General features: G+C 36.2%; 1 protein-coding gene across 10 annotated transcripts in view; it reads left to right on the top strand.

Moving 5' to 3' along the window:
* LOC148997267 (NACHT, LRR and PYD domains-containing protein 3-like) overlaps window positions 1-13,045 on the top strand; it is a 133,946-nt gene that overhangs the window by 64,190 nt on the left and 56,711 nt on the right. For 6 of the 10 annotated variants that reach the window (XM_089118817.1, XM_089118815.1, XM_089118824.1 and 3 more), the window contains exon 5: window positions 9,596-9,709. The exons of 1 other annotated variant lie outside the window; for it this stretch is intronic. In XM_089118817.1, coding sequence (XP_088974943.1) covers window positions 9,596-9,709 — 114 coding nt within the window. Of the gene's footprint in view, window positions 1-7,893; window positions 8,003-8,444; window positions 8,541-9,595; window positions 9,710-13,045 lie in introns of those variants that run through there. 3 more of the 10 variants (XM_089118829.1, XM_089118833.1, XM_089118849.1) reach the window with 2 other exon arrangements.

Below are 13,045 nucleotides of genomic sequence, written 5' to 3' on the forward strand. Positions count from 1 at the left end.
CAGGGAATCATGGAAAAAAGTCAGTGGGACCTCAAAAAATTAGGTTCCAGAGGAGGAGACTCACACGGATGGATGACTTTGTGCAGATATACCAACGGATGCATGATGCACAGCTCCGTGAATATGAAGACACAGAAAGATCGAGAAAGAAAGTATGGAAATATTTTTTATGTTTGTACCTTTTACAAAACATTGTCATTTTAATGACTCTTTGTTAAAAACACAAGATGCTGGAAAATATTTCATAAAAAGAGTAATGTATGTGCTTATACGACATCTCTTCCAGTCCTATCGAGTGGAAATGGAACAGTGGAAAAAGAAAAATCAGAAGCGTAAAGGAGTATACGTTTCTCCACTAGTGAAGGGTCTGCCATTCAAACACATTAGAAGCAAGGTAATTTTAATCAGAGGGTATAATAATAATAATTATAATTTCAAATATTACAAATCTAGAAGAATTTGCTGTGAATACGTGCAATTATTTATTAAAAAGCAATTATGTATTTGTATTTAACTGTAACCAGTCTTCTGATCTAATCTTCATGTCGAATTATCTTAAAACAACCTTCACAGCTTGTTTTTAGAAAAAATAATCTTGGTTAAAATTGTATGTTGTACAGTGTAAAATTAGTGGGAGGTAAGCATATTTGCTATGTTCATCAATTCCACTTTTACACAACACAGGTCGAGAGGAAAGATGGTAGTAATGATGATCAGGTGTATGTGGAGCCCAAAACACCAGAGAAGACGAAAGAAAAGAGAAAGGTAAGAATCATTACGATAAACAGTATATATATATATATATATATATATACACATAAACACTTGAGATTATGCTTTAATACCATGTTATCATTGCAATACATGGTTTATTATTGCATTATTACAATTTGATCTAATCTCATATAGGCCACCAGGTTACTCTTATGGTTTTCTATTTGCTATGTTCATCAATTCCACTATTACACATCACAGGTCGAGAGGAAAGATGATAGTAGTGATGATCAGGTGTATGTGGAGCCCAAAACACCAGAGAAGATGAAAGAAAAGAGAAAGGTAAGAATCATTACAATATATATATATATATATATATATATATATAAAAATAAAACACTTGAGATTATGCTTTAATATCATTTCATCATTGCTTTGTTTATCACTGCATTTGTTTATTGCATGTAATCTCATTGGCTCTCACATCAATCTTGTGTCACGAACACACATGGGGGACAGACATACCCAAAAGCAATATGTTTAATATAGGGTAATCCAAAATCGTAGTCTTCTAGGTAGGGGTCAAAATCCAATAACCAAACCAAAAGATTAGCACCGAAACAAAAACATGAATCATGAACACAGATCTCAAGTGGTGTGACTCCGTACACATAATAACACAGACAGGGAATATATACACATATCGAACAAGACTAACAATGAACAGCTGGGAACAATGATGACGGGGAACAGCTGAGTGCAATGAACTAATGAATGACAGTGACAGACAGAATGCTGGGAAATGAAGTTAATAGTGAAGGACACCGTGATAACGAGGACCTTTAGTGACAAACAAGGGAAACACAACCAGACACTGTGACAACTTGTGGTTCTCTAAAACAGTGTTTCCCAACCCTGTTCCTGGCGGCACACCAACACTGCGCGTATTCTTTGTCTCCCTTATCAAACACACCAGATTCAACTCATCAGCTCATAATCAGATTGGTTAATGAGCTGATGAGTTGAATCAGGTGTGTTTGATTAGGGAGACAAAGAATACGTGTATTGTAGCAGCTTAATGTAGCAGCTAATGGGGATCAAAATAATAAACATAAAAAAACACTGCTCTAAAAGGTCCAGATCCAAACTTAACATTGAAAGTACTGTCCCCTGTTAAAAAGACACTTTATAGATCAAGATCACACAAAACATTAAACAGTAACTTTTAGTGTTAAATACTATCACATTTCAATTTTAAGTGATTCACAAAGTAATAATTTGTATCTTCTGTACTTACAGAAAGCTCTTGTGAAGAATATCAGGAGAAGACAATCTAAAATCGAGGGGCCAATATGGAACGAGTCATGTCCATTGGAAACAACTGAACCTAGAAGACTATCCAGGCCACCCAAAATAAATAATCTGCAACAAATCCTTCACCAGGATTACTGGTTGACTTGTGATGCAATCGACCTGGCCAGCTACCTCATGGCAAAGGACAATATGGACATTGATGGGTTTCAGTCAGTATTGCCCTTTAGTGCTATTGCACGTGGAGGAATTGTCGGAACTCCACAAGAAAAGTTTGTGCAGATATTGAACATTCGGCAAAACCACTGGATCACAGTAAGCAATTTATTTTGTGGTGAAAATCAGCTCTCTGTGTATGACAGTAAAAGTGCCCCTCTGGACTTGAGAACCCTACAGACACTGTCTTGGCTGGTAAGGCCAAAGTCAGACCATTTTGATGTTCTGCAACCAGCTGTGCAGCAGCAATCAAATCTGAGCAATTGTGGCGTATTTTCAATAGCATTTGCATATGCTCTGTGCAAGGGTCATCCACCAGAGATATGTATATGAAGGCAGGCTGAGGGCCCAATTGTATGCTTCATTAACAAAAAACAGCATCACATTTGGCATAAAGACTCGAGAGCAAAGCAGAGGCAAACGTGACCAAAACTGCAATACCAGTGTATTGTCTTTGCAGAACCGCTCATTACAATGAGCTCATGGTCCAGTGCTCCAAATGCCAAGAGTGGTATCATCCTACATGTGTAGACATACCCAGAACGGTAATTGGAAATGATCAGGTCTGGCAATGTTTAAAATGCAACTGATGTAGTGGACTCTACATGAGGAAGCATTAAAACAAATTTAAAAAAACACCAAAACACCAAAAGAGTGGAATTTTTGGAACACCAAAAGAGTGGAGTAGAAAAAAGCTTTGTTATTTTATTCATTTCATTACTTTTTTGTCATTTAAAGTTTCAATTTCAATTTAAACATGTCACTGGTATATTTAACCGTGGATTAGATTTTTTTCATAGATGTATATATATTTATTTTTTATATATATATATATATATATATATATATATATATATTCTAAATACAAGCAAAGGAGTGAAATCCAGATACTCATTTATTTATGTTCTTAAAAAAGGAAATAAAGATTTTATTGTATAAAACATTACTGTATAAACCTAATTAGGCAAATTATTGTTTTATTTCATTAATAAATTTGCTTTAAGAATACAGTCAATGGGGTGATTTTGCCTTTATTTTTTATTTTTTGCCTACAATACAGTAAAATGACTTGACAATCAATACAGTAATGGCCATGGTCCCTCTGAACAGGAATCAGTTGAGAAAATGAGCAAACCTATGAAGGAACACTTTTAATGAGTGTTTGAAAATGGGATGTGGTTTAAGTGGTAGAACGCACTTTGATGATTGGGGTGAGTTTGTCTGTACTTTTCTCGAAATGTATACAGTAAAATGACTTGATAATACATATAGTAATAGCCAGGGTCCCTCTGAACAGGAATCAGTTGAGAAAATGAGCCAACCTATGAAGGAACACTTTTAATGAGTGTTTGAAAATAGGATGTGGTTTAAGTGGTAGAACACACTTTGATGATTGGGTGAGTTTACATGTACTTTTGTCCAAAACTATACAGTAAAATGACTTGATAATACATACAGTAATAGCCAGGGTCCCTCTGAACAGGAATCAGTTGAGAAAATGAGCAAACCTATGAAGGAACACTTTTAATGAGTGTTTGAAAATGGGATGTGGTTCAAGTGGTAGAACACACTTTGATGATGGTGCTGAATTTGCCTGTACTTTTCTCCAAAACTATACAGTAAAATGACTTGATAATACATACAGTAATAGGCAGGGTCCATATGAACAGGAATCAGTTGAGAAAATGAGCAAACCTATGAAGGAACACTTTTAATGAGAGTTTAAAAATGGGATGTGGTTCAAGTGGTAGAACGCACTTTGATGATTGGGGTGAGTTTGTCTGTACTTTTCTCGAAATGTATACAGTAAAATGACTTGATAATACATACAGTAATAGCCAGGGTCCCTCTGAACAGGAATCAGTTGAGAAAATGAGCAAACCTATGAAGGAACACTTTTAATGAGTGTTTGAAAATGGGATGTGGTTCAAGTGGTAGAACACACTTTCATGATGGTGCTGAATTTGCCTGTACTTTTCTCCAAAACTATACAGTAAAATGACTTGATAATACATGCAGTAATAGCCAGGGTCCCTCTGAACAGGAATCAGTTGAGAAAATGAGCAAACCTATGAAGGAACACTTTAAATGAGTGTTTGAAAATGGGATGTGGTTCAAGTGGTAGAACGCACTTTGATGATTGGGGTAAGTTTGCCTGTACTTTTCTCCAAAACTATACAGTAAAATGACTTGATAATACATACAGTAATAGCCAGGGTCCATCTGAACAGGAATCAGTTGAGAAAATGAGCAAACCTATGAAGGAACACTTTTAATGAGTGTTTGAAAATGGGATGTGGTTTAAGTGTTAGAACGCACTTTGATGATTGGGTGAGTTTGCATGTACTTTTCTCCAAAACTAAACAGTAAAATGACTTGATAATACATACAGTAATAGCCAGGGTCCCTCTGAACAGGAATCAGTTGAGAAAATGAGCAAACCTATGAAGGAACACTTTTAATGAGTGTTTGAAAATGGGATGTGGTTCAAGTGGTAGAACGCACTTTGATGATTAGGGTAAGTTTGCCTGTACTTTTCTCCAAAACTATACAGTAAAATGACTTGATAATACATACAGTAATAGCCAGGTTCCATCGGAACAGGAATCAGTTGAGAAAATGAGCAAACCTATGAAGGAACACTTTTAATGAGTGTTTGAAAATGGGATGTGGTTCAAGTGGTAGAACACACTTTGATGATGGTGCTGAATTTGCCTGTACTTTTCTCCAAAACTATACAGTAAAATGACTTGATAATACATACAGTAATAGGCAGGGTCCCTATGAACAGGAATCAGTTGAGAAAATGAGCAAACCTATGAAGGAACACTTTTAATGAGAGTTTAAAAATGGGATGTGGTTCAAGTGGTAGAACGCACTTTGATGATTGGGGTGAGTTTGTCTGTACTTTTCTCGAAATGTATACAGTAAAATGACTTGATAATACATACAGTAATAGCCAGGGTCCTTCTGAACAGGAATCAGTTGAGAAAATGAGCAAACCTATGAAGGAACACTTTTAATGAGTGTTTGAAAATGGGATGTGGTTCAAGTGGTAGAACGCACTTTGATGATTGGGGTTAGTTTGCCTGTACTTTTCTCCAAAACTATACAGTAAAATGACTTGATAATACATACAGTAATAGCCAGGGTCCCTCTGAACAGGAATCAATCAATTGAGAGAATGAGCAAACCTATGAAGGAACATTTTTTATGAGTGTTTGAACATGGGACGTGTAAATAGTTTGAACATGGGAGCGCATATATATATATATATATATATATATATATATATATATATATATATATATATATGAGAAATTCAATGATAAGTGAAAGATTAAAAACCACTAAAATCTGATTGTATCATATTTGTCATTTACATTGACATAAAAAAGTTAAATAAGTAAATAAATAAATAATCATCATTACATATAATAATAACGAGTGTACACATAATACAAACATTTAAAAACAACAAAAAATGTTAAATGAATGTATTGATAATTAACATTAATATTCAATTTCATTCACATTAATAAAGTAGGCAATAATAATGTATAATAAAAAATCAAATTATATATATATATATATATATATAAACATATTTAAACATATATATAAATATATAAACATTCAAATTAACAATTAAATGTAAAAAAAGTAATGATGTATGATAATTAACACGAGCATGAATAAATTAAATCTTTAAAAAATAAAATTGAAATTAATGTAAATCATATATAGGCCTACAAACATAAAAAAAATAATAAAAAAACGAAAAAGTCATGTTTTTTTAAAAAAAACTTTATTATTTGTCTCATAATAAGATGGAGAATAGCAGAAATAGTGTCTAAAAATGTAAATATTATTAATAAAAATGTATGATACATTTTTAATAATATGAAATTGAATACATTATAATAGGTATAATTAATATTTAAGCCTAGAAACATTACAAATAACAACAAACAAACAATATTAAAAGTCATGTTTTAGGAAAAAATCATGAAATTGTATTATTTGTGTCCTAATACGATGGAAAATAGCAGGAAAAGGAGTCTTAAAATCAATTTGGGCGTCTTTCAGCACCCATACCGTAAGTGCTGGATTTGACGCGCATAATAAAAAAAAATGTGCGGCTGGCTTGACCGTGTATTTTCCAAGCGCGGCCCACTTGACCGCAGTATGCTGGTCAACATGATGGAGTTATGTTGCAGCTGGTGTCTAGTGTATCCACCTTATCAGTTAGCTGCTTTATGGCTTCCAGGACCGTATTCATAGCTTCATTCCCTTCTGTCCCAGTATCCTGCTTTTCCGCAGCTGATGTGATCTTTAGTGGTGAGAACGGGTCTTTTCTTTTAGGTTTCTCGGTGAATCCACCTCCATCCTTCCAGCATACTCGTGGTCGACAGGTGTCTCGTTGCTGCGTGATAAAGCCAGATTCTTTTTCTTCGATGTCATGGTGTACAAACTTTTCCGGAGGTTCCGTTTTATTTGTAGATTCAAAAGGAGCACAATATGGCAATTTGGATAGCGAAATCTGGGACAGGCCTAGAGAGCTCAAACCATGCAATGCACCCGATCCGCCATCTTGCCCTCTCAACTCATAACTAATGATCTCTGCAACGGAAGTGAATCAATCAAAACTAACTTTAGCTATAACTTTATTCTAGAGCTGCTGTAAAACCAACACAATCTGCTACTGTAATTTCCTATTGTCACTGTAAAGCGGCTCTATATTGTTAAAGCGCTGTATAAGTGAAGGAGACTGGACTGACTATTGTGTAAAGGAACATGTTTCTCTCTGTGTGACTCTATAAGGCTTCAGTGATCAGAGGAAACAGGAGTTTTGCTTCTAGTGACGCAGTACGAGTGAACCGTATCGAGAGCCGACAGAAGAGATCACTTTACAACATCACCATTTATTCATTCATATTTCCCAATCACTTCTGTCCTTTCCTCTTAATGACTTTTGGCCATTTCACTTATTAAATTAAAAGTAGTCCAAAGTGAAGTAAAGTTATCAGGAACAACGAATTAAACCAACCATTAAACTGTTATAAAGTTTACAATACAGTATTTTTACAGTATGGTTATGATTGATCTGATTCTTTCAGGTTTATGTCACATTGCATTGTTCCACATTTGTAGATTGTCTTAAAGGTTAATATAAAATCATCTGCTAAATGACTAAATGTAATTATTAACATGATTGGATGATGACAAACTTATTTCATATCATACAGATGTGATCTAACAAAGTCCTCTTTATGATTTATTATCAGGAACTGTGAGTTTGCAGAAAGAAAAAATGAAAGACAAAACTGAACAAATGAAGGCAAGGATGAACAAATAAAAAAGAAAACCAAAAGAATAAACAAAACAGAAATAATGAAGAAAAAAGGATGAACAGTAATAATAAATTAAGTAAAGAGAAGAGAGAGAAAAACGAAATAGGATAAAAAAGTAACACATAAAAAAACAATCTGTAAAAGACGTGAATGCTTTGCGCAAAACTGTACCACTTTATTTATAAAATATTAATCTCCAACCTGTCTCCAACGCGCGTTCATCTGCTCTCACGCATGCGCCGCGTGGTGCTCTCGTGAACGCGCGTCTCTCTCTCGTCACAAACAGAAAGTGAAAGTTAGTTTTCGCATCAAGTGTTTATCAACGCTTAAGAATTAATTTACTTGTAGTTTTATGATGTTAAAGCTGGAGGATTTGAGATCCTGTATCTTGTAAAAGTTTGATCAAGGTGAGTGTTCGTGATTGTTTGTTTGATATAAAATCTTTAAAGGTTTTCTTTCACTCCAAGGTTTCTTTTGTGTTTCGTATTGTTTGTGATTCTTCAGAAGTTTATATGTGTAAACATTCATAGGCCAAATCACAGCTCACAGACACACGCTTTTTAAACATGAGAGTCTGTCGATGCGGGTCGGGGTTTGTTTTCTTTCACCCGAACATGTTCAGCGTTTCCGGTGTCCGTTATTTCCATGAAATCAAACGGCCGACTTGTGTGTGTGTGTGTGTGTGTGTGTGCGCGCGCGCGCGTGCGTGTGTGTAAAGGCCCAAATGGGCGTGAGTTAACGAAGTTATTACACGATCCCTTTTCTCACACACTCCAGATATGTCCAGATAAATTATGAAGGTCGTTTAATTTAATCATTTAATATTGTGTGTGAATGTTTCTTCATCAGAGTCAGTGGAGGAGATCAAACTCAACAGATTATCCTGATCTTCATCATGGCTGATTCACAAGCATCCAGAGATGGAGATTTCTCTCCAGGACACAGGTACTTTCAACTAACACTGTTAAATATTGTGTCACATCTCAGAAAAATATCAGTTTTGTTTTGTGCCTAATTTTTCTTGTGTTTTTGTTTTGAAACTAACATGAATTATTAAATAAAACGATCATAAAGTTTCTTCAAAGTGCTTTAAGATGAAAGATGAATGTGTTTATATTAATATGTTTTGCGGTCTGGGAAAACCCGTCGGAAAACCCGTACGTTTTTTTAGTAAGGTCTAAATATAGATTGAATGTCAGTTTTTTTTTGTTTTTTTTTTTTGTCAAAATTGGGTTTTTATTAAATGATTATTCTACAACATCTTGTTTATCATCTCTGAATATATCTTTGGAAAATTCACTATTAGTGCAGAAAAATAGCGATTTATACTGGCCAGCTGACAAGACTGTGTTTCTCTTTAAGAACACGCACGGCAAAAAACAATATCTCCCGTTGAGCTATCCTTCCCTTAACACTCCAAAGACAGTTCACCTATAAAAATAAACCACACCACAGAATAAAGTCCAGTCCTGGGTGAACTACAACGGCACGCAAGTTTTATTTATTTTTATCCAGCGTTATCGTGTGGCGTGATGCGGAGCACAAGAGAACAGAGTTTGAAGCTGCTCGTTTAAAAGATCTTGCTCGCCTCTCAATCATTCAATTTCAAAACGGGTTTCACTGGATAAATTTTGAGTTCATAAGCTTTCGAATGATACCTAATCTATGATGATAACTAAAATATGTGATATGAAAAAAAGGCAATAAATAAAGAGCACCAGTCGTCTCACTAGTAGGACTTGACAGTAAATTAAACCGTTTTTTCTCAATTCCGTTTCTGAAAATCACAGCGATCAGCCGACTTCAGATAACCACAACGTCTGTTACAGAAAAACAATAAAATAAATAAAATAATAGGGTCTTAATAGGGTCTCAAATCCTGTAATATGTCAAATTTCACCATGTGGTGGGTTTTCCCAGATGGCATCACATATGGTTCCTCTCATAACGAATGAACACAGTAATGTAGAGGATTAAACTGAATCTGTTCTCTGTTCCAGTTCAGTCCAGCAGAAGAGCTCAAACCCAGAGTCCAGCTGTGTGTCTGTGAAGAGTGACTGGTCTATGGATAAGCCAATAAAGTTTAAGAGTGGAGACACACGGCCTGATCTCAGGTATATCATTTATATAAAAGATGTGCAATAGTGACACTTCTGAATTAGACTCATAATTGATCTTTGAATTAGACTCATTATCTTATATTACGGGACATGTAGGTAAACTACAAACTGGAAGGTTGGTGGCTCAATCCCCGGTTCCACCTGACCAAGTGTCAAGGTGTCCGTGAGCAAGACACCTAACTCAAGCTGTGTGCGTGTGTGTGTGTGTGTGTGTGTGTGTGTGTGAATGAGTGTGTGAATGAGTGTATGAATGATTGTGTGAATGAGTGTGTGAATGAGTGTTTGAATGAGTGTGTGAATGAGTGTGTGAATGAGTGTGTGAATGAGTGTGTGAATGAGTGTGTGAATGAGTGTGTGAATGATTGTGTGAATGAGTGTGTGAATGAGTGTGTGAATGAGTGTGTGAATGAGTGTGTGAATGAGTGTGAATGAGTGTGTGAATGAGTGTGTGAATGAGTGTATGAATGAGTGTATGAATGAGTGTATGAATGAGTGTATGAATGGGTGAATGTGAGGGAAAAATGTAAAGCGCTTTGGTGGCCATTGGGTCTGTGAAAGTGCCATTTCCCATTTATCTCAGTCAGTCTAACACTAGCAATGATATCAAGTAAATGTAAGCTGAGGTTTTCGGGACGGCGTCTTTGTTCGGCGAAAACCGTGCTTCGGATGAGCCGTTAAACCGAGGTCCTAACTCTCTGTGGTCATTAAAAATCCCAGGATGTCCTTTGATAAAGAGTAGGGGTGTAACCCCGGCATCCTGGCCAAATTTGCCCAGTGGCCTCTGTCCATCATGGCCTCCTAATCATCCCCATATATACCAATTGGCTTCATCACTGTCTCCTCTCCACCAGTAAGCTGGTGTGTGGTGAGCGTTCTGGCGCAATATGGCTGCCGTCGCATCATCCAGGTGGAGCTGCACACTGGTGGTGGTTGAGGAGATTCCCCCTCTCTCTGTGAAGCGCTTTGAGGGCAGAGAAAAGTGCTATATAAATGTAATGAATTATTATTATTATTACTTTTATATAATGGAGTCGGTGTAAAATTGAGCAGATGTTAGTAAGCGCTGGTTCAGATTTGTTGAGAGCTTCACAGTGTCTGGTCAGAACAGTGATGTTTCACAGCAAGATACCGTTACTAGAGTATAGGCGGCGAGCTACATAGGCCTACCGTGCACCCCCCCCCCCCCCCCCCACACACCTCCCAACAAAACCATACTTTTTTGAAAGGTCTGGATGTGTAGAATATGAATCTGAATGTTAACATTGAAAATTTTGGGTTGCACTACCTGTTTTAGGCCTGTGAATAGGGAAACCCTAAAAACGTTTTTAAGCGATTTTAGCATTTCGAGATTGGCCTAGTCAATCAGAACAGCTTTTAAGGGACCCAATACACACTCAAACTTAACATATGATGACTTAGGTCAAATATCTACCATGCTGCTTATTGGTAGGTGTCTAAAATTAACATAGTTAAGGCTTTATGTTGACATAATGAGCCCATTTCATGCATAGGCCACAACCATTCGCCTATCATACACCCCAACCCCCTCCCCTGACAAAATCATGCTTTTCTGAAAGGTCTAGATGTGTAGAATATTAATATGAATGTTAACATTGACATTTTTGGGATACACTACCTGTTTTAGCCCTGAATAGGGAAACACTTTAAAAAACGATTTTAAGCTATTTTAACATGTCGAGATTGGCCTAGTCAATCAGAACAGCTTTTAGGTTACTCAATACTCTTACTATACTACATTGATAGTTACTTTAAATAGTTGTTTTTAATTATTTTTTATTTAATATAGTTAAGGCCTTGTATGGATATAATCGATCAAGGTCCATTTCCATAGTATCACTTAACATGCTAACATTCCAACCCTCATTACCCTTTCCATCAAAGGGGTGTGGCTCACAAATCATTTCATTGACAAATCAGAAACCTGTCTGGGTTGTTCATCCAATGACAAAATAAGATATTTGTTGAATTTTCATTAATAGTTTCCTCTGTGTCAGACAGGTTTATAAAGATTGTCCTGAAAGACTGTTCTTACTCACACAGACAGATCCTCCAAGTCTGCATCCTCTGCCTATACAGCTAGAAATTTGTTTCACTGAATTGCTCGATGTTTGATATTTTAGTTTACAATTTAATATAATTGACCCGTCTTACTACACTACATTGATGCTTACTTTTACTTTTAGCATAAACTACATTGATGCTTACGTTTTTAATTATTTTAAATGACATTTGATAGATTAATAGATATATAGCCTACTTTATTCATACCAAAGGGAAATTTTAGACGTCCAGTAGCTTATTCACACACACACACACACACCCACACACACATATCTCATAAACATAGATAATCTAGTCGGTTATGTAGTTGGTTTCTTCAACATACACTCTAAAAAAAATGGTGCTAAATAGCACTAAAAGTGGTTCATTGGCTTGTAATCATAGGGGAACCACTTTAAGTGCCATATAGCACTTTTCTTTGTCATATGGTGCTATGTAGAACCATAAGAGGTGCCATAGAGCATGTTAACCAACCCAGAGAACCACTGAAGAACCAAACTGAGCTTAGTGGTGCTATATAGCAGCATGACCACTGCAAAGAACCCCTGAAGAACCTTTTTTTTAGCTGAACTGCTCAGTTATGTCTGAGTCAAGACATGAGTCAGTGGGCCAGGACTGCAGGTCCTTCAAGGCATAGGGGATGTCATGGGACAAAACCAAAGTCCAGATGCATTGTGCATGTCCCTGGTCTTGTATATGGACCACTCATGCAATTATGGGCAAAAGCAGATTCTGATGCAAGATTAGCCAGAATCAAAGAAATAAGAGACGTGAGATTATCTGAACCACTGGAATCTGCTCACAGAATGACTGTAACCTGTGAACTTATACCAGACACCATTACAGAAGGTGATGGATATCACAGAGAATGCTAACAAAGATTCACCATGAATCTCAAAAGACTTGACCAGAAGCCTGAACTATTAGCAGCAAGTTCAAGGCAAAGTCAGAGGGCCTCAACTGGTCAAGTCAAGTCACATTTATTTATATAGCGCTTTTCACAATATAGATTGCATCAAAGCAGCTTCACAGTGATAACATAAAAGTAGTACAACAAAGATAAAATATATTGTTGAATATTAAATATCCCCGACTAAGCAAGCCAAAAGTAAGGCGACAGTGGCAAGGAACCAAAACTCCATCAGATTGGATGGAGAAAAAAAACTTGGGAGAACCCAGGATCAAAACCCAGGTTCAGAACAAAACTTTGATGAAAATTTGTTTTGCAGAATTAGAGGAAAGGATCTA

The sequence above is a fragment of the Pimephales promelas genome, chromosome 2 (assembly GCF_988280905.1).
Source record: "Pimephales promelas chromosome 2, fPimPro1.hap1.1, whole genome shotgun sequence".
Lineage (NCBI taxonomy): Eukaryota > Metazoa > Chordata > Actinopteri > Cypriniformes > Leuciscidae > Pimephales > Pimephales promelas.